This window comes from Mus caroli, unplaced genomic scaffold, assembly GCF_978045245.1.
Source record: "Mus caroli unplaced genomic scaffold, Mus_caroli_1 scaffold_2, whole genome shotgun sequence".
Taxonomy (NCBI): domain Eukaryota; kingdom Metazoa; phylum Chordata; class Mammalia; order Rodentia; family Muridae; genus Mus; species Mus caroli.
The window spans coordinates 144,477,940-144,502,885 of record NW_028227257.1 but is presented as its reverse complement, the minus strand read 5'-3'; the positions used below and the strand labels follow the sequence as shown (position 1 = coordinate 144,502,885).

General features: G+C 36.9%; 2 protein-coding genes across 3 annotated transcripts; both read left to right on the top strand.

The window, feature by feature from the left end:
* Nucleotides 1–2,264: 2,264 nt before the first annotated feature.
* Nucleotides 2,265–6,270, top strand: LOC110289674 (olfactory receptor 1J21-like). 2 transcript variants are annotated; one of them, XM_085830847.1, is made up of 2 exons: nucleotides 2,265–2,371; nucleotides 4,872–6,270. In XM_085830847.1, exon 2 carries the CDS (start codon nucleotides 4,887–4,889, stop codon nucleotides 5,814–5,816), a length of 930 nt encoding a protein of 309 aa, XP_085686973.1. In that variant the 5' UTR covers nucleotides 2,265–2,371; nucleotides 4,872–4,886; the 3' UTR covers nucleotides 5,817–6,270. The 2 variants fall into 2 exon arrangements, with proteins under 2 accessions (XP_085686973.1, XP_021011641.1); XM_021155982.2 differs by having other exon boundaries at nucleotides 2,271–2,371; nucleotides 4,875–6,270.
* Nucleotides 6,271–23,583: 17,313 nt separating this feature from the next.
* LOC110289756 (olfactory receptor 1J21-like) lies at nucleotides 23,584–24,522 on the top strand. The gene has a single exon (XM_021156126.1). The coding sequence runs from the start codon at nucleotides 23,584–23,586 to the stop codon at nucleotides 24,520–24,522; it is 939 nt and encodes a 312-aa protein (XP_021011785.1).
* Nucleotides 24,523–24,946: the final 424 nt, after the last annotated feature.

Below are 24,946 nucleotides of genomic sequence, written 5' to 3'. Positions count from 1 at the left end.
GAAGATGGATCACAGAGGGGACAAGAAGAGGCTAAGTCCTCAGTTCTTTCCCCAGAGAGTATGGTGCCAGTGGACTGAGCATATGGAGCTCACCTGGTTTTCAAAGGTGGCAGTAGTTCTCCAGGAATAAAGGCAGAGTGGTAGCAAGGGGAATGGAGTGCATATCTGCATTACTATTAGGAGTAGGGTCTAGAAGATGAAGCAGAGAGAAATCAGCTCTCTTGGCCTTTTAAAAAGGTTTTTAATAATTTCCTCCAATTGTTTGTTTATGCTTGTCTGAATTTTTAAAGACATTTATTAGTTTCCTCATTAAGAATTACAATCGTCTCCATAAAGCTGGTTTTATGGTCTCTTTCTTGTGTTTCTGTTTTATGGAAATATTTAGGGCTTGCTTGTAGTAACATAGATGGGTTCTTGTGGTGACCTTATGTATCAGCTCTGGTTCCATGAATTCTCTTACACTAGCCTCTAGATATCTGGGGTTGGATAATTAAATTTGTATGTACTGATTTCTGAGTTTTGCTTTGTTGACTGGGTGTTTTATATGGTTTCTGTTGGATTCTAAGTCTGTGTGGACTTTAGAACAGGTAGTGTGCATCCAGTTGTAGGCTGGGGGAGAGGAAACTAGGAGGCCACAGTTATTGGGTTAAGAGATCCCAAGAGATTGAGGGAGTGAAGGATATTGCCCAACAACTAGCATATCTTGACTTCTAATCTGCTTTGTCCCTAGCACAATAGGTAGTCTCTGCCCCAGTTGGGTGTTAGGACATGGCAAATAGGAGGAATGAGATAGGCCTTATCGTGGGTGGGATGCTAAAATAGATAGTAGGGGAGTTTGGCAGGTAGGCAGCCTACCTCTACAAATCCTCTAGAAGAGCTGGGAGCCTCTGCCCCAAGATAGTCTCTGGTATAGTAGGGTATCTCCACACATCTGGGTTCTAGGCTATGGCAACCAGCAGAGTAGAAATCTGGAGATACTGTGGGCAGATCCTGGCAGGCAGGTAGTCTACATGGATTTCTCCCAGTTTACCCTGTTTCTAGTAGTGGAGTGGGGAGAACCTATGCCCCTACTGAGGGCTGGGGAACAGGAAAGAAGAGAACAAGTATCTCGGTGAAGGTTTACATTGCTGTGAAAAGAAAACATGACCAAGGCAACTCTTATAAAGTTCAACATTTAATTGGGATAAATTGTTTAAAGTTTCACTTTTATCCCAATTGTTTAGAGGTTCACTTCAGTATCATCAAGGCAGGAGAATAGCAGTTTCTATGCAAGTGTGGCAAAGGAAGACATGAGAGTTCTGCATCTTGGTATGACTGCAGTTGAGGAGAAAACTGATTTTCCACATTTTGCAGAAATTAATAGACAATCCTCAGAGTAACAAACTTCCTCCAACAAGGCCAGGACTCCTAACAGTACCATTTCCAATGGGCCCACCATATTCTAATTACTACAGCAAGAGACTGGAAGTGGGGGCCCTGAGATAGTGAGAGAGAAGAAGTTTGGAGGGCAGAAAGCCTACCTGGGATTCTTCAATTCTGTAAGTCCTCTAGTAGGGCAGGGAATCTCTGCTAATATTTTTAATATAGAAGGAGATATTTACATTGCTTAATATTCATGCATTGTTAGAACAGCATGCCACAAAGCAGCTTAATGGGATTATGTTTTCCACTGTTCTGGAAGCTAGAAGTTCAAAATGAAAGGATTGACAGGAAGATTTTCTTGTGTTGCCTTCTGATAGTACAATCATGTCAGTATTGCACTAACTACAAACTGCTGGACTAGAGTCTGAGGCATTCTGGTATTTCTTCAAAGGGAAATACTAAACTCTTAAGCATTATCTTTAATATTTATTAGTTTATTAGAAGCATCATTTTCAAATAGAGCTATATTTGTTGTTGGGGCTTCAACAGGTTTCAGCATTCAGGGCAAGATAATAATACATATATACAAAAATATTTTTATGCTTCCCATCTGATTTAAGAAAAAGATAAAATGATGGGGAATTTTGTTATGGTTATTACTATTGTTTCTCAAGGGTTAACGGACACTCATGCTTGCTTCAAAATAATTCTTTCCCTAAGGAAGTCAATGAGAAAATAACAATTTTATTCTGTATGTCACTAATTTGGATTTGGGGACAGAGATTGCACCATGTGTTCCCTACATGGTTTTCAAAATTAGGATTCACATAGAGATCCCAGGAGATATGGACAAGTACATGTTTATATATCTATCATATCTGATTTTGAACTGATTACTATTCTGATTTTTGCAATGCTTGTATGATTGCATTAGATGATCCAGCTCTTTCCCTATATTGAATTTTTCTTTAGAGAAATGGAATAATTTTTCAATGCTTCTTCACTAAAGGTATCTATGTTCACCATATAAGTTAGCTTGTCAGAGCAGATGTAGAATGTGCATAATTCTGTAACACTGCATGGTTTAGTCTCTCAGTGTCTTTCTCTCTGCCTCTCTCTCTCTCTCTCTCCCTCTCTCTCTCTCTCCCTCTCTCTCTCTCCCTCTCTCTCTCTCTCCCTCTCTCTCTCTCTCCCTCTCTCTCTCTCTCCCTCTCTCTCCCTCTCTCTCTCTCTCTCTCCCTCTCCCTCTCCCTCTCTCTCTCTCTCTCTCTCTCTCTCTCTCTCTCTCTCTCTCTCTCTCTCTCGTGTCTGTCTATTCTGTCTTTCTCATTGTCTGTCTCTCTGATTAGCATGCATTTCAAATAGGAAGATCATACCAAGAAAGGACAAACAGCTCTTTATAGAGCAATTTACCTTGCATTGAGAACCTGACCAACCTTTGAGAAGTAAGTGCCATAAAATGTCATTCCCTCCCTCAACCCCCCCCATAAAATATTTTTCTTAATCTTGTCCATTCTTGTCAGAAATCAAGAAAGTCATCTTCTCTGCTCAGATTTAATGTCAACACTCAATTTCTTTCTTTCTTTCTTTCTTTCTTTCTTTCTTTCTTTCTTTCTTTCTTTCTTTCTTTCTTTCTTTCTTTCTTTCTTTCTTTCTTTCCAACTTCTTACCAAATCTCTGTTACTTTTGCTATAATAGCCCCTAGTGTTCATATGCCAATTAGTATCCTTGACTTCTCCAATCTACTTTCTACCTGCCAGCCAGCCACCTATTTGCTATTCACTGTGACTCTATTTTTCCTGGGTATTACTGTTCTTGAACAGATGGAAACTTTTCTTCCACAATGAATTAGACATTACATCTACCTGATGGATGCTCTGATGCTCATATATTATCCACACTTTACAATTCTGTGATTTGCAGTTTCCTTGAGTTTTCCTTGTTTCCTAAAGCTCCTAGCACTGTACTTCCAAATGCTTACATAGAGGCTTGGTTTTATTTATTTATTTTCTTTCTAAGTAGGTTTTTCCAGTACAGAATTTTTGGAGAAATTATATCAGCTTCTTCATCACTTTGACCTCTCATCACCTGATAGTTTCTCAAATCATGGGTACCTAATTCTTTAGAGTCCTTTCTTAATATATCATATATGCTATATAAAATACAATGAAAATAATATTGTTTATTGCAATATTGTTCAAAATAGCAAAGTATTAGGAAACATATACCTGGAGACAGATAGATAACTAAAATTTTTGTGGTGGTAAATAATTATCATTGGCACAGAAATGAATATAAAATGAATTATAATTAATTTCAAACAATATCACATTAACTGATTTTTTTACAGAGTGAGATTGATGATACAAAGAGTCATTTTAAAGTTGGTATTAACCAAGTTGGAAAACTTCATAGCTTAGCTGTAGGTAAGGTTTGGAAAGTGTGAGGAGTCAAATGGTGATTGTTGCAAATTATAGAGAGAAACTGGACAATAAGTCAGTCTTCAAATAAAATAAAACCACAGAACTCTCTCAGCAGCTATGACATCTACTATAATTTTATCATGTTCCTTTTTCTCTTGTTTATTAATAGCTCTCTTGTGCACAGAATGATTACAGATAAAAGAGAGAATGTCAGGTTCACAACAGAGAAAACATGTAGGAAATTCATACAAAAATAGTCTTTGGCTTAAACACCTAGGTTAAAAATAAAACAGGTGAAATTTGCTTTTGCTAGAAAAACCCAAGAAATACCCTTGTCTGATCTAAGTATTTGCACTAATGTTAGAATTTCCAGGTGTTCTGTGTACTTGAATGCAACGCTTAGGTTTGTGCTGAGGATGTTAACATGTAATCAGGGTCATGTGATGCAGCCTAGAAAGAGTGATAGAAGAGCGACAATATTGACTGAGAAACTATTATTATGTGAGGAACTCATAGCTTCTTACATGCTGTTATTGGTACAATGTAATGTTGGCACCAACTTAATACCCTTAAAGCATTGACTATCTGTACATGCTACTTCCCCTAATTTCCCCCAGATCCTTATATTTTAGTGATCCAAAGAAGCTTTGTGGATTACATTACTTGGATTTAATTTGTAGAAAGCCTTAGGCTAGTGTATTCAAGCAAGGTTAAAAGAGATGAACAACCTTTAAAAGCATGTTGATTCCTGGATTTGCTGGTAACAATTTGCCTAATTAAGCTAATTCCTTAATTTTAAAGTGTCATGGTGAAATCCAGGTACCTTGAGATGGACCTGGATTTAATTTGATAATTGTTCTGAATTTACTTGTTTCCCTTAAAAAGACTTTCAGTTGTTTTTAAGGTTAGCAAACTGTGACTCTTTCCAAAATATCACTATCTCATTACCATGACAAAAGTATTAATATTCAAATTAAAGCCCCCCAAACTAATGTTATTATTAGTAGTGATGATTCATTAAATGTTCCCATGGTGTATTAGACAAAATTACTTCTCTATCTTTCCCATTTCTCCTTTCATTCACAGCAGAAGAGGAAGAGCATGAGGATGGATAATGAGAGCACTGTGTCTGAGTTCATCCTCCTGGGGCTCCCCATTCGAGCAGAGGACCAAGCTGTGTACTCTGTCCTGTTCCTGGCCATGTACCTGACAACTGTGCTGGGGAACCTGCTCATCATCCTACTCATCAGACTGGACCCTCACCTCCACACCCCCATGTACTTCTTCCTCAGCCACTTGGCCTTCACAGACATCTCTTTCTCATCAGTCACAGCTCCAAAGATGCTCATGAATATGCTAACAAACAGTAAGTCCATCCCATATACAGGGTGTGTTTCCCAGGTGTATTTTTTCACTGTTTTTGCAAGCATTGATAGCTTTCTTCTAACATCCATGGCATATGACAGGTATGTGGCCATCTGCCATCCTCTGCATTATAACATCATCATGAATCTGAGGCTCTGTGTTCTTCTAGTAGTAATATCATGGGCCTTATCTTTAACCAATGCTCTTGCACACACCCTTCTCTTGGCTCGCCTATCTCACTTTAGAAACAATATCATCCCCCACTATTTCTGTGACCTCTCTACCTTGCTGAAGCTGTCTAGTTCAGACACCACCATCAATGAGCTGGTCATCTTTGTTTTAGGTAATGTGGTCATTACCCTGCCATTCATATGCATTCTGGTCTCTTATGGCTACATTGGTGTCACCATTCTGAAAACTCCCTCCATCAAGGGAATCCACAAAGCCTTGTCCACGTGTGGCTCTCACCTCTGTGTGGTATCCTTGTACTATGGAGCCATCATTGGACTATATTTTGTCCCCTCATCTAATAACACTAATGACAAGGATGTCATTGTGGCTGTGATGTACACTGTGGCCATACCCATGCTGAATCCCTTTATTTATAGTCTGAGGAATCGGGATATGAAAAGAACACTGAGAAATATCCTCAGCAGAACAAAATGATGCACCTTCTGCTTCCCTCTACCTGCCTAGGTCTCCTCCTTGATTGGTACAAGTAATATATTCTTTCTGAATGCCCATCTTAAAGATATTTTAATCTGAATTTCTTACATGTATTTTGGATGTTACACTAACCACTTTTCTTTATCTTTATAATCTTGGGAAAGGGGTCTTCAAAACATATACACATAAGTCTGTTCTGTATTTCCCTTTGCACATGATGTCTTTCCCCAAAATTTAAAAATCCAGTATAACCTTCTTCTTTTCATTTAGATAGCTTGTAGTTTTTTGAGCAAAGCCATTTTCTCCCCCTTTCACCTCATGACATAATTATTTATATAGGATTATTTTCATTTACAAATTTTTTGACAGGAATTGTCTCTTTATGTAGATCTAGATATTCTAGAATTTGATATATAGACAAGGTTTCCCTTGAATTAATAGAGATCCACCTACCTCAGCCTCCTAAGTGCTGGGATTAATGGCATGAACCACTATGTACAGCTTGATCTTATTTTTTTTTGTATTTAATTCAACAATTTTTGAACTTGCAGCTAATAGTAAGCTTGAACAGATACTGTGTCTCAGACTCACCACCATGAACTGGTTATGTTTATTGCAGGGTAGGGTTCATTAGCTTCACATTGTTGTCTTCTGGCTTCTTATGTACACATTGGAGTCACCATCCTGAGACCTCCATCTATCCATGAAATTTTCCAGCCTTGTTTTTGTAATACACTTTTCATTTTCTTTTTTTTTTTTTTGGTTTTTCGAGACAGGGTTTCTCTGTATAGCCCTGGCTGTCCTGGAACTCACTTTGTAGACCAGGCTGGCCTCGAACTCAGAAATCCGCCTGCCTCTGCCTCCCGAGTGCTGGGATTAAAGGCATGCGCCACCACGCCTGGCTTCATTTTCATTGATATATGATGATATACATTTTTGTAAGAAGAGATGGTTTGATTCCTATATGTGTTGTTTAATGTATATTGTATAATGAATGGAACTATCTCCTAAGTATTTTGTGGTATAAGCACTCAGAGTTTGGTCCCGTATTACTTTTGTACTATGCACTCCATCATCATCATCACTCCTTGTCCGTCTACTATGAAGTCAACACTATAGTTCCCTCCTTGGCTCAAATGTCATATACAGTACCAGTGTTTTCTTCTTCCTACATAGTTTGATTATCATTTTTAAATTTGTTCTTCATTGTCCAATTTTTGGCAATATATTCTTAAATTGATATTAACTATGCAGTTACCTTATTTTACTTCCTAACTCAGTGGTCCATTGATATCAGGAAGTCAAAATGGGTAATGATTCTAGTTGGAGAAAAGGGCTTTGGACAGCTCTTTGTTGAAGAAGATCAAGGTTATGTGAAGCATAAAAGTTGAAAGAAAGTATTTAGAATGGCTTTTCATATGGTGCTTTAATTGTGTGGCATTAGTCCATTCTCTATAGGGGTTGGGTGCTTACATGTAGAGGGTAGTTGAAGTGATGTAAATTCAATACTTGTATTAAAATCTATAGAAACTGAACTAGAAAATTTAATCCAAATAGACAGTATTCTAAAATGAAATGGGCTCCATATTTAATTGTCTAAATACATTGTCTTCTACTTCCATCTGAAATGTTGAACCTGTGTTTTTGTTCTTCGAAACCTGTTAATACAAAGGGAATTAATAAATGGTAGTCAATTACTCTGAAATATATTTTTGTATCTAGTGATTATTATGAAGAAAGAGATTCTAGTAGAGAGAACTTAGTATTCTGCTGCTACACTAGCAATATTAGTAGATGTGCTTCTCAGACTATAGTATGTGAAGTTGAGTTCTTAGTCTCTAGTGTACCACTTGGAAACTTCTGAATCTGACTTATTTTTCTTGTTACTGAAATGTGTATTTACACTAATATAAACTGAGATAACTTCTAAGGAAAATAATATACATATAATAATCATCATTAAAATAAATGTGCATATAATATTATACCTTATATATTATATTATATTAATTATATTATATTATATATTCATGTATGTTACACTTTAATGAATACTATTAAAGTACTCATTTAAAAAATCACTAGGATTGAATGATAGAAAACAATACTATAAGTGCTAAAGTTCCATTGGCCCCTTGTCAACTATACCTTCTTTACCCTGGAAGATAGTGTCATAACTATTTCTTTCTTATTAGAGTATAGTAACTTTATGAAGTGATTTTTTTTTGTTTATTTGTCTTTTGAGTCAGGGTTTCCCAAACTTGTCTTAGACACAGGTGTGAAATCCATGAACACCGCAGCTACCGAGGCAAGGCTGAATCTTTATTTTATAGAGATCATGAGGATCAGGTAGTACATGTAGACCAGGCTAGTCTTTAGTTCACAGAGTTCTGCTGGTCTGTGTCCTGAGTGCTGGGATTAAAGACAACCCCCAACATGCCTGTCTCAGTGTGGAAAGTTTCAAGTTATTTTTATAATGTATATAATGTGGTTTGAGGATACTGACCTCCTCTGTTACACTCTCTTCTGTTAAATCATAACATCCCTAAAGATCCTCTTTTTTCATGCCATCTATTTTCAAAATTCTATATGAGAGAAAATTTGTGAAGCTTGTCTTTGGAAGTCTGGCCCATCTAATACAATAACCAACAATTCTATCTTTTCCATATATGTGATATTATTTCATTCTTTATTAATGAAGAGGTGATTATTTTCTCTTTTGTTAAATAATTCTTTGAATTTATTCTTTGAACATTTCATACATGTTTGTAATGTACTTGAATCATACCAACCTCAGACTACCTACCTGCAATTCCTCTAGTGAAGAAGGTAACATGTCTCTATCAGGAGTCTCATTAATACTGATAATATGTACAAGGGTGTGGGGCCATTTACTATGACCTGGCTAACTTAATTAGTGGCAAGACTTTTAAAGAGACATGACCCTTACTCATTAGCTATCACCGGCCTATAGCTACTGTGGCAGGGGTGGGACCACTTGAACACTTCTTTTATGTATACTGGGATCCTAACTGGATTGATCTTATGTGAGACTTGTGCAGACAAGGTAACAGTCTGCAGTAGGCATGAGAAATCTAGAAAACAGGATTTTATAAGTTTCTCCATCGTCTTCTGACTCTTACATAATTTCTGCCCTCTTTTCAAGTGATATTCCCTGAGTCCAGATTGAGGAGAATCTGATGGAGGTATCGCACTTATAGATGAACTTTCAGAGACATTTTCATGACTCTGGCCTGCTATAAGCCTAGGCATTAACCACCATACTGAAGAATGATTCTCTAAGGGTGAGAACAGTATACATCTTTGGGTATAAACATAAATATTGAGAAAGTAGTTTGACAACATGGATATTTAGAAAAATAACAATAAAACATTGTCCCTTCAGTCCCATGAGCCCCTCTGACATGGGTTTTTTGAATTTACATTACCATATATGAAATCCCATTCGTAGAATGTATTAATTATTTGTGTATTACAAATTTAAATGCTTGAGAATATGGGGTAGGAAGGTCAACATTCGAATCTCCACATTCCACTCCTTGAACTCCATAGTAGTCTTCTGTCTATATCATAATGTAAAATGCATTTAGTTCAACTTACAAATGTCACTATCACCTTTAACTGTCTGAACATTGTTTTAAAGTTCTACGTCAACTCTTTAACACAGAAAATTTCTTTCTTGAATCTCCTTGTAAAATCAGAAAGCAAAATAAAACTAACATTGTACCATGGGTTAGAATATACATTACCATTACAAAAGGGAGGGGATGGGGATATGGTGATGATATACTAGACCAAAACAAGGCATAAACTCAGTAGAGAACTCCAGATCCTATAGTTATGTTGGATACCAAGGGGTTTAGATGGTTTTACCCATCCAGCTTTCTGTCTGCATTACAGACCTCTCTCGTTGGCTGTATATTCTCTGATTTCAGGTACAATTGGCAGATATCCTATGGTGTTAACATTTCAAACAACTTGGGGCTTCCAACACTGCCCAGGCTTCAATTTTACAGCTTTAACCAGTAGCCTTCCAGGGGCTCTTTACAAGGACTGGCCTTAAAGTCTCAATAAAACTGCAGAAAAGGGTTCCATGCCCTCTTCATTCCTTAATGCTTGCCACATAGATGACATTGCCAAGTTTATTTGTCAGTTTGTTACAGATTATGTCCCCCTTAAGCCATGTTTGAGGAGGATTCTATTTGTTTTTGACCAGCAAAGACCTTCTGTCCTCTACCTCACAGGTAGCAAGAATCTCTTGGTAGAGTCTTATTCCAAGGGTATACCTCCCTTTATTTCAGTGCAAATCAGGCCTCCCCTTCATAACAATTCCCTTAACAGTTCCAGAATTTCTTCCAACACAAGCCTTTAGCTGTAACATAATGCTTTCCAATGTCATTTCCTTTTCCAACTGTACCTTTTCTATGTTTGTCTGCCCCATTCATTCTCTTTCATTTTAAATCTGCATAAGAGTAATTGTGAGTTCCTACATACACAGCAGCATCAATTTTAGACTGTGTTGAAATCTCCTCTGCCAAAGAAAGAATTCCTTGCCTTTTAAATTTACCCCTAGGAATGCTCTTAGTACAATAGGAGAATGCAGTCAGAGTTTGCCAATCTACTAAATGACCACACTATCAAAAGAAATAAGGAATCAAATACAAGACTTTCTGGAATTCAGTGAAAATGAAGACACAGCATACTCAAACTGATGGGACACAAAGCAGTATGAAGAGGAAAGTTCACAGCACTAAATGCCATCATGAAGAAACTGGAGAAAACTAATACTAGAAATTTAAGAGCACACCTGATGGCTCTAGGAAAAACAAAACAAAAACAAAAACAACTAGCTAAAACACCTAAAAGGATTAGATGGCAGGAAATAATCAAAGACAGGGCTGAAATCAATCAATACAATACAGAGAATTAACACACCCAAGAGTTGGTTCTTTTAAAAACTCAATACAATAGACAAACTCTTAACAAAACCAACTAAAATGTTGATATACTGTATCTAAATTAACAAGACCAGTAATGAAAGGGGAGACATAACAACAGACACTGAGGAAATTAAACAAATCATTTGGTTTTACTTCTAAAGCCTGTCCTCTACAAGATTGTCAAATCTAAATGAAATGTATGGTTTTTGAGACAGATACCACTTACCAAAGTTAAGTTAAATCAAGATTATGTAAACTATCTAAACAATCTCACGATCCCTAAGGAAATAGAAGCAATTATTAAAACTCTCCCAACAAAAAACATCCCAGGGCCAGATGGTTTTAGTGCAGAATTCTTCTAAACCTTCCAAGAAGGGCTAATATCAATATTCCTAAAACTATTACATAAAATAGAAACAGAAGTAGCACTGCCACATTTATTCTATGAATCCAGTATGAAACACCTTGATACCTAAACCGCACAGAGACTCAGCAAAGAAAAAGAAATTTATATAAATTTCTTTTATGAACATTGATGAAAAAATACTTAAAGAAATATTTGAAAACCAAATCCAAGAACACATCAAAAACATAATTTACCATGACAAACTAGGCTTCCGCTGAGGGATGGAGGGTTGTTTCAATATATGAAAATTTATCTGCATATAAACAAACTGAAAGAAAAAAATCACATGGTCATCTCAGAAGATGAAAAGCCTTGTTGACAAAATTCAACACACATCCACATTAGAAGTCTTGGAGAGATCAGGAATACAAGGCATATACTTAATCATAGTAAAAGCAAATAGTAAGCACATAGACAGTTTCAAATTAAATGGGGAGAAACTTCAATTAATTATGCTAAAACCAGGAACTGGATAAATCTGCCCACTCTATCCTTATTTATTCAATATAGCAATTGAATTTCTAGCTAGAGAAAGAAGAAAAGAAAAGGAGATTAAGGGGATACAAACTGGAGAGGGAGAATTCAAACATCAGTATTCGAGGACAAATGATAGTATATATAATTTACACCCAAAATTGTAGCAGTATTTTTATCCAGTATTTGGCTGGATTCAAAATAATCAGAAAGAAATAAGTAGCCCCTATTTATACAAATAATAAATGGGATGAAAAAGAAATTAAAAAATACCCTTCAAAATAGGTAATAATAAAAGAAAATAACTTGGTGTGACTCTAAGCAAGCAATTTGAATAATCTGTATGACTAGAACTTCAAGTTTCAGCAAAAAAAAAAAAAAAACCCAAACCAAACCAAAACTTGAGAAGACATCAGAAAATTAAAAGATCATTTTATTAAAATGATCATTAAAATGGTCATTTTATTAAAATTAATATACAGGTTCAACTCAATTTCCATCAAAATACCAATGCTTTTTATACAGACCTTGAAATAAACAAATCTTAGCTTCGTATTCAAAAACAAAATGTCGAGGATAGCTCAACAAATTGTGAACAATAAAAGAAATTTTGGAGGTTTATACTCCACAAACTTAAAAAAGCTAAACTTGGGGGAGATAACTGGGTAGGAGAGGGAATGGAAAAGGGAATTGATGGGTGAGGGATAGTGTGTGTGGAGAGACAGGAGGGAGAGCCAATGGGCCAGGAGAGTGAGTGGAGATCTGCCACTCAAAAGGGTGGAGAAGTGGGGCACAACTCTAGGATATGCCAGAGACCTGGGGTGCAGGACATTCCCAGGAGTCTATGGTGGTGACTTTAACTGAGACTCATAGCAGTGATGATATGAAACCTGAAGAGGATGCCTCCTCAAGCCATGTAGGAACCCTAGGATAGGGATAAGAATATAAATATACCCACAAAAGTTTGACCCCAAATTTGTTCTGTCTACAAGAAATGCAGTGAAAAGATGGAGCATAGACTAGGGCAATGGCCAACCAATAAATGGCCCAACTTGAAATATATCCCATGAGCAAGGACAAATAATTGACACGATTAATCATACTTTGGCATGCTTGCAGACAGGAGGGTAGCATGACTGTCCTCTGAGAGTTTCCACCTAGCAGATTCAGAAACAGATTCAGAGAGCCACAGCCATACATTGAATGGAGCACTAGGACTCTTATGGAGAAGTTGGGGGAAGGATTGAGGGCCCAGAAATAGTTAGGAACTTCACAGGAAGACCAATGATGCCAACTAACCTGGGCCCTTAAGGGCTCTCAGAGACTGAACCACTAACCAGAGAACATACTCCAGCTGAACCTAGATGCCCACTTTCTCACATGTGTAGTGGATGTACACCTCTATCTTATGTTATTCACCTAGCAACCGAAGTATGGATGTTCTTAAAGCTGTTGCCTGCATGTAGAATCCATTCTCCTGGCTGGGCTTTTTGTCTGGACTCAGTGGGAGCCCTGCAGACACTTGATTTGATAAGATGGAGGGGTACAAAACTGGGGTCTCCACCCTCTCAGAGGACAATGGGATGAGGGAAATTGCTGGTGTGAGAGAGGGAGTGACAGTGTGAGGAAGGCCAGGAAGGGGTGTGGAGTGATCAGGATATTAAACGAATAAATAAATAAATTAATGGAAAATAAAAATAGATAACTAAAAGAAACTATGTGAAGGTGAGGAACTAGGCTTAGGCATTATATTGCAAAATCCTTCATTTTTGATTTTCCATATAGTTTATGTAGATTGCATATACTGTGCTTCTTTAAATTGTTCCAGTACAGTTGTATAAGTTTGAAAATAAGGTTCTACACAGCTATATTAACTATAACTTCACTACTACACAGAAGCAGACATGTTGACTTCTGGTATAAAGTTAAGGGCCCAGGGGAAACTTCAAAAAAAAGATCTTTAGAAGCCCACGTACAGATGAGCAGAGTGGTATGGTATTCTCTTACCTAGGTATCCTCAGTGTACTGAGTTAGTAGCTGCAGAGTTGGCATGGGACAACTCAACACCTGTGCTAAGATACATGAGGGACTAGAGTATGACATGCCATTGCTATTAGCTAAGGCATTATCAAATAGAAGAGGAGACCTACTCTTGTCACCCAAAGAATAAGCTGTATGATATACACTCTTGCTTTGTCAAGGCTAAGCCAAACAATCTCCAGTAATGCAAAGCTGCTACCGCACCTCCAATATTTTTATCTATCATGTTCCAGCTTACTAGAAAAATAGAAGAGCAGAACTCTCACTTGTTTTTCTGGAGTTTATGCTCAAATGAAGAGGAAACAAGAGAATAGTACCAACTTCACTGCAGAAGGTATATATTATGCAAGGAACCAACTAATGGAAACAATTTGTCAGTGTAGGCTGGATAAATTGGCTTACCAATGTCAGAGCAAAGAGAGTAAGTACGGTGCAGGGATGAACAAGTCCCAAAGATAGCTTCAAGTTCATAGGAACCCAGCACCCAATGGAGCTTTCATGAGAGAAATAGGGAAGGAAATTTCAGGGTGCAGACTGAGTACATGATCAGTATAATTTCTGTTGTATCCTCTATCTTGGGCAACCCACAAGGATAGTATCTACAACACTCCTTTGAGTTCCAAAACATTACTGGATTGAAAGAGATTGCAGCTTTGATACATTTTAACCCACTTGTCTCAGATAGTGTTGACTCCACTTAATACAGATCCAGTACTGTTGGCTTGTTACCAGCTGTAGTTGAAACTATTGGAAGAATAAACATAGAGCTAACCCCAGTACCACACCACAAGCTTCACCATTAGTGGAGTTTTAGACAGTGTACTGGAAATGAAGCAACTTTTGTGCCCTTTCTAGAGTTACCTCCAGAGCTGAATTAATACATGGTGAAAAAATGATATTAACAATTGCCTCTAGATCATATTAGCTGGAATGGTGTGTTAGGAACCTCACTAGAATGATCATAATGGTTTTGTTTTGGTATAAATTTGCCTAAATCAACTAACTGGCCCATTATTACCTAATGATATTGTGTTTTAATGAATTATTCTGAGAATACAATTTTAATCTAGCTAAATGTATTAGATAGTTATGATAATAAAATAAAATATGTCTTACATGTAGAAAAACTCACTAGAAGGTCATTATATAGGATATTATTTCTTCATTAAATTGTTTGTTACATAAGTATATATAATATACACCAGTACATGACATTGCACACTCACACGTTTTTTCTTGTTTATCTATAAGTCCATTAAAAGACATTCTTTTAAAAATTGCTTTTGAATGACTTACATGTAAGAACTGTATTTACATCATTTCTTCTTCCCTTTCTCAGACTCTTGCCATGGGCACATCTACCCCTTCTCAAATTCATGGCTTCTAATTCTTTACTATTATTTTATTGTTTATATAATTATTATTTTTTCTTTTTAATTAGCTATTTTCTTTATTTACATTTCAAATGTTATTCCCTTTCCTAGTTTCCCTTCCGAAAATCCTCTATCCCCTTCCCCTCCCCCTGCTCAACAACCCACTCACTCCTGCTTCCTGGCCCTGGCATTCTTCTATACTGGAGCATAGAACCTTCACACGACTAATGGCCTCTCCTCCCATTGATGACTGGCTAGGCCATCCTCTGATACCTATGCAGCTAGAGCCATGAGTCCCACCATGTGTTTTCTTTGATTGGTGGTTTAGTCTCAGGGAGTTTAGGGGGTACTGATTATCATATTATTGTTCCTCCTATGGGGCTGCAAACCCCTCCATCTCCTTGGGTACTTTCTCTAACTCCTTCATTGGGGACCCTGTTCTCCATCCAATGGATGGCTGTGAGCACCCACTTCTGTATTAGGCATTGGCATAGCCTCTCAGAAGAAAGCTTTATCAGGCTCCTGTCAGCAAGCTCTTTGTGGCATCCACAATAGTGTCTGGATTTTATGGTTGTTTATGGGATGGATGCCCAGGTAGAACAGTCTCTGGATGATCATGCCTTCAGTCTCTGCTTCAAATTTTGTCTCTGTAACTCCTTCTATGGCTATTTTGTTCCTTCTTCTAAGAAAAATCAGGTATCCACACTTTGGTCTTGCTTCTTCTTGAGTTTCATGCTTTGCAAATTGTATCTTGGGTATTCTGAGCTTCTGGGCTAATATCCACTTATCAGTGAGTGCCTATCATGTGTGTTCTTTTGTGATTGGGTTACCTCACTAAGGATGATATCCTCTAGAGAGGTCCATTTGTCAAAAAATTTCATAAATTCTTTGTTTTTAATAGCTGCATAGTACTCCATTGTGTAAACGTACCACATTTTCTGTATCTATTCCTCTGTTGAGGGACATCTGGGTTCTTTCTAGCTTTTGGCTATTGTAACTAAGGCTGCTATGAACATAGTGGACATGTGTCCTTATTACAAGTTGGATAATCTTCTAGGTATATGCCCAGAAGTGGTATTACTGTGTCCTCAGGCAGTACTATGTTCAATTTTCTGAGGAACTGCCAAACTGATTTCCAGAATGGTTGTACTGACTTGCAATCCCACTAGCAATGGAGGAGTGTCCCTCTTTCTCCTTATCCTTGTCAGTATCTGCTGTTGCCTGAGTTTTTGATCTTAGCCATTCTGACTGGTGTGTGGTGGAATCTCAGGGTTGTTTGATTTGCATTTCCCTGATGATTAAGGATGTTGAACATATTTTTTAGGTGCTTTCAGCCATTCAATATTCCTCAGTTGGGAATTCTTTTTTTTTTTTTTTAGCTCGGTACCCCATTTTTTAATAGGGTTATTTGTTTCTCTGGAGTGTAACTTCTTGAGTTCTTTGTATATATTGGATATTAGCCCTTTATTGCATTTAGGATTGGTGAAAATCTTTTCCCAATCTGTTGGTTGCCATTTTGTCTTATTGACAGTGTCCTTTGCATTACAGAAGCTGTGCAATTTTATGAGGTCCCATTTGTTGATTCTTGATCTTACATCACAAGTCATTGGTGTTCTGTTCAGGAATTTTTTCCCCCTGTGCCCGTATCCTCATGGCTCTTCCCCACTCTAAGTGTATCTGGTTTTATGTGGAGTTTCTTGATCCACTTAGCCTTTAGCTTTTACAAGGAGATAAGAATGGATCAATTCACATTCTTCTGCATGATAACCACCAGCTGAGCCAGCACCATTTGTTAAAAATGCTGTCTTCTTTCCACTGGATGGTTTTAACTCCTTTGTCAAAGATTAAGTGATCATACGTGTGTGGGTTCATTTATGGGTCATCAGTTCTATTCCAAAGATCTATGTGTCTGTATCTGTACCAGCACCATGCAGTTTTTATCACAATTGCTCTGTAGTACAGCTTGAGGTCAGGGATGGTGATTTCAACAGAGTTTTTTTTACTTAATGAAACAACAATTTTTTTTATTTATTAGAGAATCTCTTTTTTTATTAGATATTTTCTTTTTATACATATCAAATTTCAAATGCTATCCTGAAAATTCACTATAATCTCCCCCTGCCCTGCTCCCCTACCCATCCACTCCTGCTTCTTGGCCCTGGCATTCCCCTGTACTGGGGCATATAAAGTTTGCAAGACCAAGGGGCCTCTCTTCCCAGTGATGGCCGACTAGGCCATCTTCTGCTACATATGCAGCTAGAGACACAAGCTCTGAGGGTACTGGTTAGTTCATATTGTTGTTCGACCTATAGGGTTGCAGACCCCTTCAGCTCCTTGGGTGCTTTCTCTAGCTTCTCCATTGGGGGCCCTGTGGGTGGATACTTCATTCCTTTAGAATAGGGAACAAAATACCCATGAAAGGAGTTACAGAGACAAAGTTTGGAACTAAGGTGAAAGGATGGACTATCCAGAGTCTACCCCACCTGGGGATCCATCCCATAATCAACCACCAAACGCAGACACTATTGCATATGCCAGCAAGATTTTGATGATGGGACCCTAGTATAGCTGTCTTGTATGAGGCTATGCCAGTGCCTGGCAAATACAGAAGTGGATGCTCACAGAGGTTCTTTTATTGTGAGAAAAGTTTTTGTTATCCTCAGTATTTTGTTATTCCAGATGAATTTGCAAATTTCCCTTTCTAACTCTGTAAAGAATTGAGTTGGAATTTTGGTGGGAATTGCATCAAATCTGTAGATTGCTTTTGGCAAGATAGCCATTTTTGCTATAGTAATACTTCCAATCCATGAGCATGGGAGTTCTTTCCATCTTCTGAGATCTTCTTCTATTTCTTTCTTCAGAGACTTGAAGTTCTTATCATACAGATCTTTCACTTGGTTAGTTAGTGTGACACCAAGTTATTTTGTATTATTTGTGACTATTGTGAAGGGTGTTGTTTCCCTAAATTTTTCTCAGGTTATTTATCCTTTGGGTATCCTGGGTTTTTTGTTTTCTCATATAAAATTGAGAATTTCTCTTTCCATGTCTTTCAAGAACTGAGTTGGAATTTTGATGGGGATTACATTTACTCTGTAGATTGTTTCTGGTAGGATGACAATTTTTACTGCTTATTCTACCAATTCATAAGCATGGTAGTTCTCTCCATTTTCTGAGATCTTCTTTGATTTCTGTCTTGTCATACAGATCTTTCACTTATTTGGTTAGAGTTACCCCAAATGTATTTTATATTATTTGTGACTATTTGAAGGATGTTGTTTCTCTATTTTCTTTCTTTACCCACTTATTATTTCTATAAAGGAAGGCTACTGATATGTTTCAGTTAATTTTATATCTAACCACATTGCTGAAGTCATTTATTAGGTGTAGAAGTTCTCTGGCAAAATTTTTGTGGTTGCTTATATATACTATCATATTATCTGCAAATAATGATGCCTTGAATTCCTGTCTGCCAATTTGAATCCCCATTTTCTTCTTTTGTTGTCTTATTGCTCTGGCTAGAACTTTGAGTGCTATATTGAATAGGTATAGAGAGAATGGGCCTCTTTGTCTTATTCCTGATTTTAGTGGAATTGCTTCATGTGTCTCTCCATTAAATTTGATATTGGCCATTGGTTTGCTCTATGCTGCTTTTCTTATGTTTAGATATTGGCCTTGAATTGCTGATCTATCCAATACTTTTAACATGATTGGATGTTGTGTTTTGTCAAATGCCTTTTCAGCACCTAAGAGGATGATCATACCTTTTTTCCTTTGAGTATGTTTATATAGTGGATTAGTGGATTTTAATGTATTGAACCAACTTTGCATCCCTTGAATGAAGCCTACTTGACTATGGTGAATGACTGTTTTGATCTGTCCTTGAATTCAGTTTGCTGGAATTTTATTGGGTATTTTGCATTAATATTCATAAGTGAAATTGGTCAGAAGTTCTCTTTCTTTGTTGGGTCTCTGTGTAGTTTAGATATCAGAGTAATTGTTACATAATAGAATGAATTAGGTAGGTTTTCTTATGTTTTTATTTTGTGGAATAGTTTGAGGAGTGTTGGTATTAGCTCTTCTTCAAAGTTCTGGTAGAATTCTGCACTAAAGCCATTTGACCCTGAGCATAATGTAGTGGTTGTTGTTGGGAGATTTTTTTTTAATGACTTGTATTTCCTTAGTAGATGTGTGTGCTTTAGATAGTTTATCTGCTTGTGATTTAACTTTGGTACATAGTATCTATGTAGAAAATGATCCATTTTATCTAGATTTTCCAATTTGGTTGAGGATAGGTTTTTATAGTAAAATCTGGTGATTTTTAAATTTCCTTAGATTCTGTTGTGTCTCCCTTTTTATTTCTGATTTTGTTAATTTGGTTACTATCTCTGTGCCCTTTAGTTAATTTGTCTAGGGGTTTACCTATCTTGTTGATTTTCTCAAAGAATCTGCTTATGGCATTGTTGAGTCTTTGTATCATTCTCTTTGTTTCTACTTGACTGATTTCAACCCTAAGTTTGATTATTTCCTGCCTTCTACCCCTATTGGGTGTATTTACTTCTTTTTGTTCTACAGCTTTCAGACATGCCATAAAGCTGCTAGAGTATGCTGTCACCAATGTCTTTATTGAGGCACTTAGCACCATGAGTTTTCCTCTTAGCACTGCTTTCATTGTGGACCATAAGTTTGGGTATGTTGTGCCTTCATTTTCATTAAATTATAAAAAGTCTTTAATTTCTTTATTTCTTCCCTGATCAAGTTATCATTGAGTAGAGAGTTGTTCAGCTTCCATGTGTATCTTGGCTTTCTGTTATTTTTGCTATTGAAGTCTAGCCTTAGTGTATCATGATCTGATAGGATGCATGGGATAATTTTAGTCTTCCTGTATCTGTTGAGGCTTGTATTGTGACCAATTATACAGTCAGCTTTAGAGAAAGAACCATGAGGTGCTGAGAAGAATGTATATTCTTTTCTTTTAGGGTGAAATGTTCTTTATATATCTGCTAAATCCATTTCGTTCATAAACTTTATTGGTTTCACTGTGTCTCTGTTGAGTTTCTGTTTCAATGACCTGTTCATTGGTGACAGTGGCATGTTGAAGATTTCTACTACTATTGTGTAGGCTTCAACGTGTGTTTTGAGCTTTAGTAAAGTCTCTTTTATTAATGTCGGTGCCTTTGCATTTAGGGAATAGATGTTCAGAAATGAGACTCTCTCTTGGTGGATGTTTCCTTTCATAAATATGAGGTGTTCTCCATCTTGCTTGATTACTTCTGGTTGAAAGTTTATTTTATTACATATTAGAATGGCAACTCCCACTTGTTTCTTGGAAGACTTTTCCCCAACTTTTAACTCTGAGCTAGTGTTGGTCTTTGTCATTGAAGTGTGGTTTTTTTTTTTTTTTTTTTTTTTTTTTTTTTTTTTGTATGCAGCAAAATGCTAGATCCAGCTTAGATATCCTGTCTGTTAGCATATGTCTTTTTTATTGGTGAACTGTGTCCTTTGATATTGAAAGATACTAAGGACTAGATTGTTAGTTCCTGTTATGTTTATTGTTGTATGTGGCATTACGTGTATGTTATTAATAACTTGCTTTTCACTCGGTGTAGGTACCCTTCTAGTGTTGGAGTTTTCCTTCTAGATTCCTCTGCAGGGTTGAATTGGTAGATAGTGTTTAAATTTGGTTTTGTCTTGGAATATTTTGTTTTCTCCATCTAGATGATTGAGAGTTTTGCAGGGTATGTAGCCTGGCTTGGCATTTATGCTGTCTTAGATTCTGCATGAGCTCTGTCCAGGCTCTTCTGTCTTTTAAGGTCTCTACTGAGAAGTCTGGTATAATTTTGATAAGTCTGCCTTTATATGTTACTTGGTCTTTTTCTCTTACAGCTTTTAATATTCTTTCTTTTTTTCTGTGCATCTGGTGTTTTGATTATTATGTGATGAGAGGATTTTTGTGGTCCAAACTAGTTGGTGTTCTATAGATTTCTTTTATAGTTATGGCCATCTCTTTCTCTAGGTTGGGAAAGTTCTTTTTCTGTGATTTTGTTGAAGACATTTTCAGGTTTTATGAGCTGGAAATGTTTGCTCTCTCACAGGGGTCATGATTTAAACAGGCCAAAATGATGAAGAATCTTGTTATAGCTGCTACTGGTAGTTCTCAAGGGTAAAGAGACTCTCGTGCCTGCTTGTAAAAAGTTCTTTTCCTAAGGGAGCCAATGAGAATGAAGCAATTTTATCCTGTATGTCTTTAATTTGGATCTGGGGACAGAGATTTCACCCTAGGTCCTCTACATGATTTTCAAAATTAGAGCTCACATGGACTTCCCAGTATGTGTAGACAATGTATATATTCACATATTTATCATATCTAATTCTGAGCTTATTCTTCTTCTGTTTGTTGTGATGGATGAATGACTGCTTCAGGTGATCCAGCTGTTTCTTCTAGAGAGAAATGCAAGAGCTTTTCCATGCCTTTTATTTTTCTAAAGTTATCTGTAGCTTGCTTGTCAGAACAGGCATAGAATGTAAACTCTTCTGTAATATTGTATATGTCTGGGATTCCCTCTGTGCTTCTCTGTCTTATTCTCTGTCTCTCAGTTCAGCATGCATTTCCCATCTCAGTGATCACAACATGGACTGGCATGCAGTTCCCTATGCAGTAATTTACCTTGCACTGAGAACCTGCTTAAACTTTGAAATAAAAGAATATACCCCCTCAAAATGCTCCATAGAATATTTTTTCTTAAACATCCATTTTTGAAAGAAAGCAGGAAAATAATCCTTTCTGTTCACATTTAACTTAAGGACAAAATATTCTGTGTTTTATTCCAACTTTCCCCAAATCTCTGGAAATTTTCATAATTTCTCTTGTTGTTCACATTCCAGTAATATTCTTGGTTTCTCCATTCTGCTTTCTAACTTCAGCCAGCATTCTATTTTCTTTGTATTTTTTTACATTTACTATTTTTCATTACTTAAATTTTTGCAGGGGGCTGTTACTTTTCTTAAACAGGTGGGAACTTTTTATTATAGCAAATTAAACATTATATCTGCCTGCTTCTCATATATTCTCCAACATTTACATTTCTATGACTGGTTATTGCCTTGGGTTTTCCTTGTTTCTCAAAGCCCCTAGGAATGTACTTCCAAACACTTATACAGAGACTCATGTTTATAATATTCTTATATAACCTCTTCTTCTAAAGTCATTTCATAGAACATACATCAGCTTTTTCATTATCTTGGCTTCACATGACTTGACATTTTTGCAAAATCATGGATGCCTATTTCTCTAAACTCATTTAAAAAATATATCATATATTCTATCTAAAATGACATCAGAATAATAATGCTTATTGAAATAATGGTCAAAATATAAAAAATATTGGAAACAGTTTACTCATGTACAAATAGTAATGAGCATTTTCATTGTGATAAATTAATTACTACTAACACAGAAACAAGTAAAAAGTACTATAATTAATTTTATGCAATGTCACATTAACTGAATTTTGTTTTTACAGATTGAGATGAAGTATAGGCACATTAAAAATGGTCTTTGTTAAGTTGGTAATTCATACATTAACTCTAGTTTAATCCTGGAATGAGTGAAGAAGCAAATAGATGACTGCCAGTCACAGGGACAAACTGGTCACTAAACAAATCTTCAAATAGAATATTATCACAGAGCTCTTTCAGCTGCTAGGATATCAATTCTAATTTTATTATGTTCCATGTCCTGTTGTTTTGTGATTGCTCACATTCGTAGGGCATGATTGAAGGAAAAAGAGAGAAACACCAGGTTAGCAACACAGAAAAATGCTGTAAATGCATAGGTAACAGTCTTTGGCTTAAGTACCCAGGTTAAGAGTAAAACATGACATTTGCTTTTGCAAGAAAAACACAAGGAATTTCTTTGGCTGATATTATGGGAAGAAGTCATAGCTCTGTGCAAGTAGGTACTGGTATTTTATATTAGTGGCACAGACTCATGCTCTTAATGCTTTGAACATCAGCACATCCTGCTTTCAGTAAATTCCCCAGATCCTGGCATCTCTCAGATCTAATGTAGCTTCATGGGTCCCACTATCTGGATTTAATTGATGGGAAGACACCATTGGGCAGGTGCATTCAAGAAAGCTTAAAAGACATACAGTCCCTGAAATTGTGTAGAATTTTCAATTGGTTGGTTTCAATTTATACACTAACTCCTTGATTTAATACTGTCTTGGTAAAGTCCAGGCATCTTGATCTACAACTGGGTCTCATCTGATAATAGTTCTCATGGATCGTTTTCCCTCTAAAGACACATTCTGTTGTTTCCAAGTTATATCCATTGATATCACTAGAGTATTACTCTGACAAATATCTCCATATTAAGGTAAAAACAAGTGTACTAAGTGTTTGAATTAATGTAATTCAGTATTCATGATTCATAAAATGTTTCTACAATGTAATAGTTAAATTCATTTCTCTTTCCCATTTATTCTTTTCACTCACAGCAGAAAAACAAGAGCATGAGGAGAGATAATGAGAGCACTGTGTCTGATTTCATCCTCTTGGGGCTCCCCATTCGAGCAGAGGACCAAGGCCTGTACTCTGCCCTGTTCCTGGCCATGTACCTGACAACTGTGCTGGGGAACCTGCTCATCATCCTGCTCATCAGGTTGGACCCTCACCTCCACACCCCCATGTACTTCTTCCTCAGCCACTTGGCCTTCACGGACATCTCTTTCTCATCAGTCTCATCTCCAAAAATGGTCATGAATATGCTGACACACAGTCAATCCATCTCATATGCTGGGTGTGTTTCCCAGGCATATTTCTTTTCATTTTTTGCTGATCTTGAGAGCTTTCTTCTGACATCCATGGCCTATGACAGGTATGTGGCCATCTGCCACCCTCTGCACTATTCACAAATTATGAGTGAGAACCTCTGTGTTCTTCTAATAGTAGTATCCTGGACTTTATCTACTGCCAACTCCCTTGTGCACACTCTTCTCTTGGTACAACTATCGAACTTTAGAAACAATACCATCCCCCACTACTTCTGTGATGTGTCTACCTTGCTGAAGCTGTCCAGCTCAGACACCACCATCAATGAGCTTGTCATCCTTGTTTTAGGTAATATGGTCATTACCCTGCCATTCGTATGCATTCTGGTCTCTTATGGCCACATTGGTGTCACCATTCTGAAAATTCCCTCCATCAAGGGAATCTGCAAAGCCTTGTCCACATGTGGCTCTCACCTCTGTGTGGTTTCCTTGTACTATGGAGCCATCATTGGACTGTATTGTGTCCCCTCATCTAATAACACTAATGACAAGGATGTCATTGTGGCTATGATGTACACCATAGTCATACCCATGCTGAATCCCTTTATTTATAGTTTGAGAAATAGGGATATGAAAGGAGCGCTGAGAAATATCCTCAGTGGGAGACTTTGTTCACAGTGATGGGCATGGTCTTCCCTGTTAGTATCCCTACTTCCTTCTCCTTTTTTCCATTCATCTTTTTTACGTCAGGGAAATTTCACATGTCTCTCTTCACTCACTTCTTATAGCTTTTCCTGTTTGTTTTACTCTCTTACTGATATTTAGCATCTTAGGAAGGTTGCTCACAAAACTCATTCATTTTTTTCTTTTTTGTGCAAATATTTTACTTGTTTATATTGTCATTACCCAGTCTTCCTTATTATACAAGTTTGTAGCATTGCTTCTCTCTAAATGACAAAATTATTTCTTCTCTTAGATTTATGATTTATTTTTCTCTTTCTTCTTATAATATATTCTGATTTTTGACAGTAACTCTAACAACACTTACTCATCTAATTTCGTGTATTGTTGCATTGCCCACATGTATGCCTGTCATATATATACA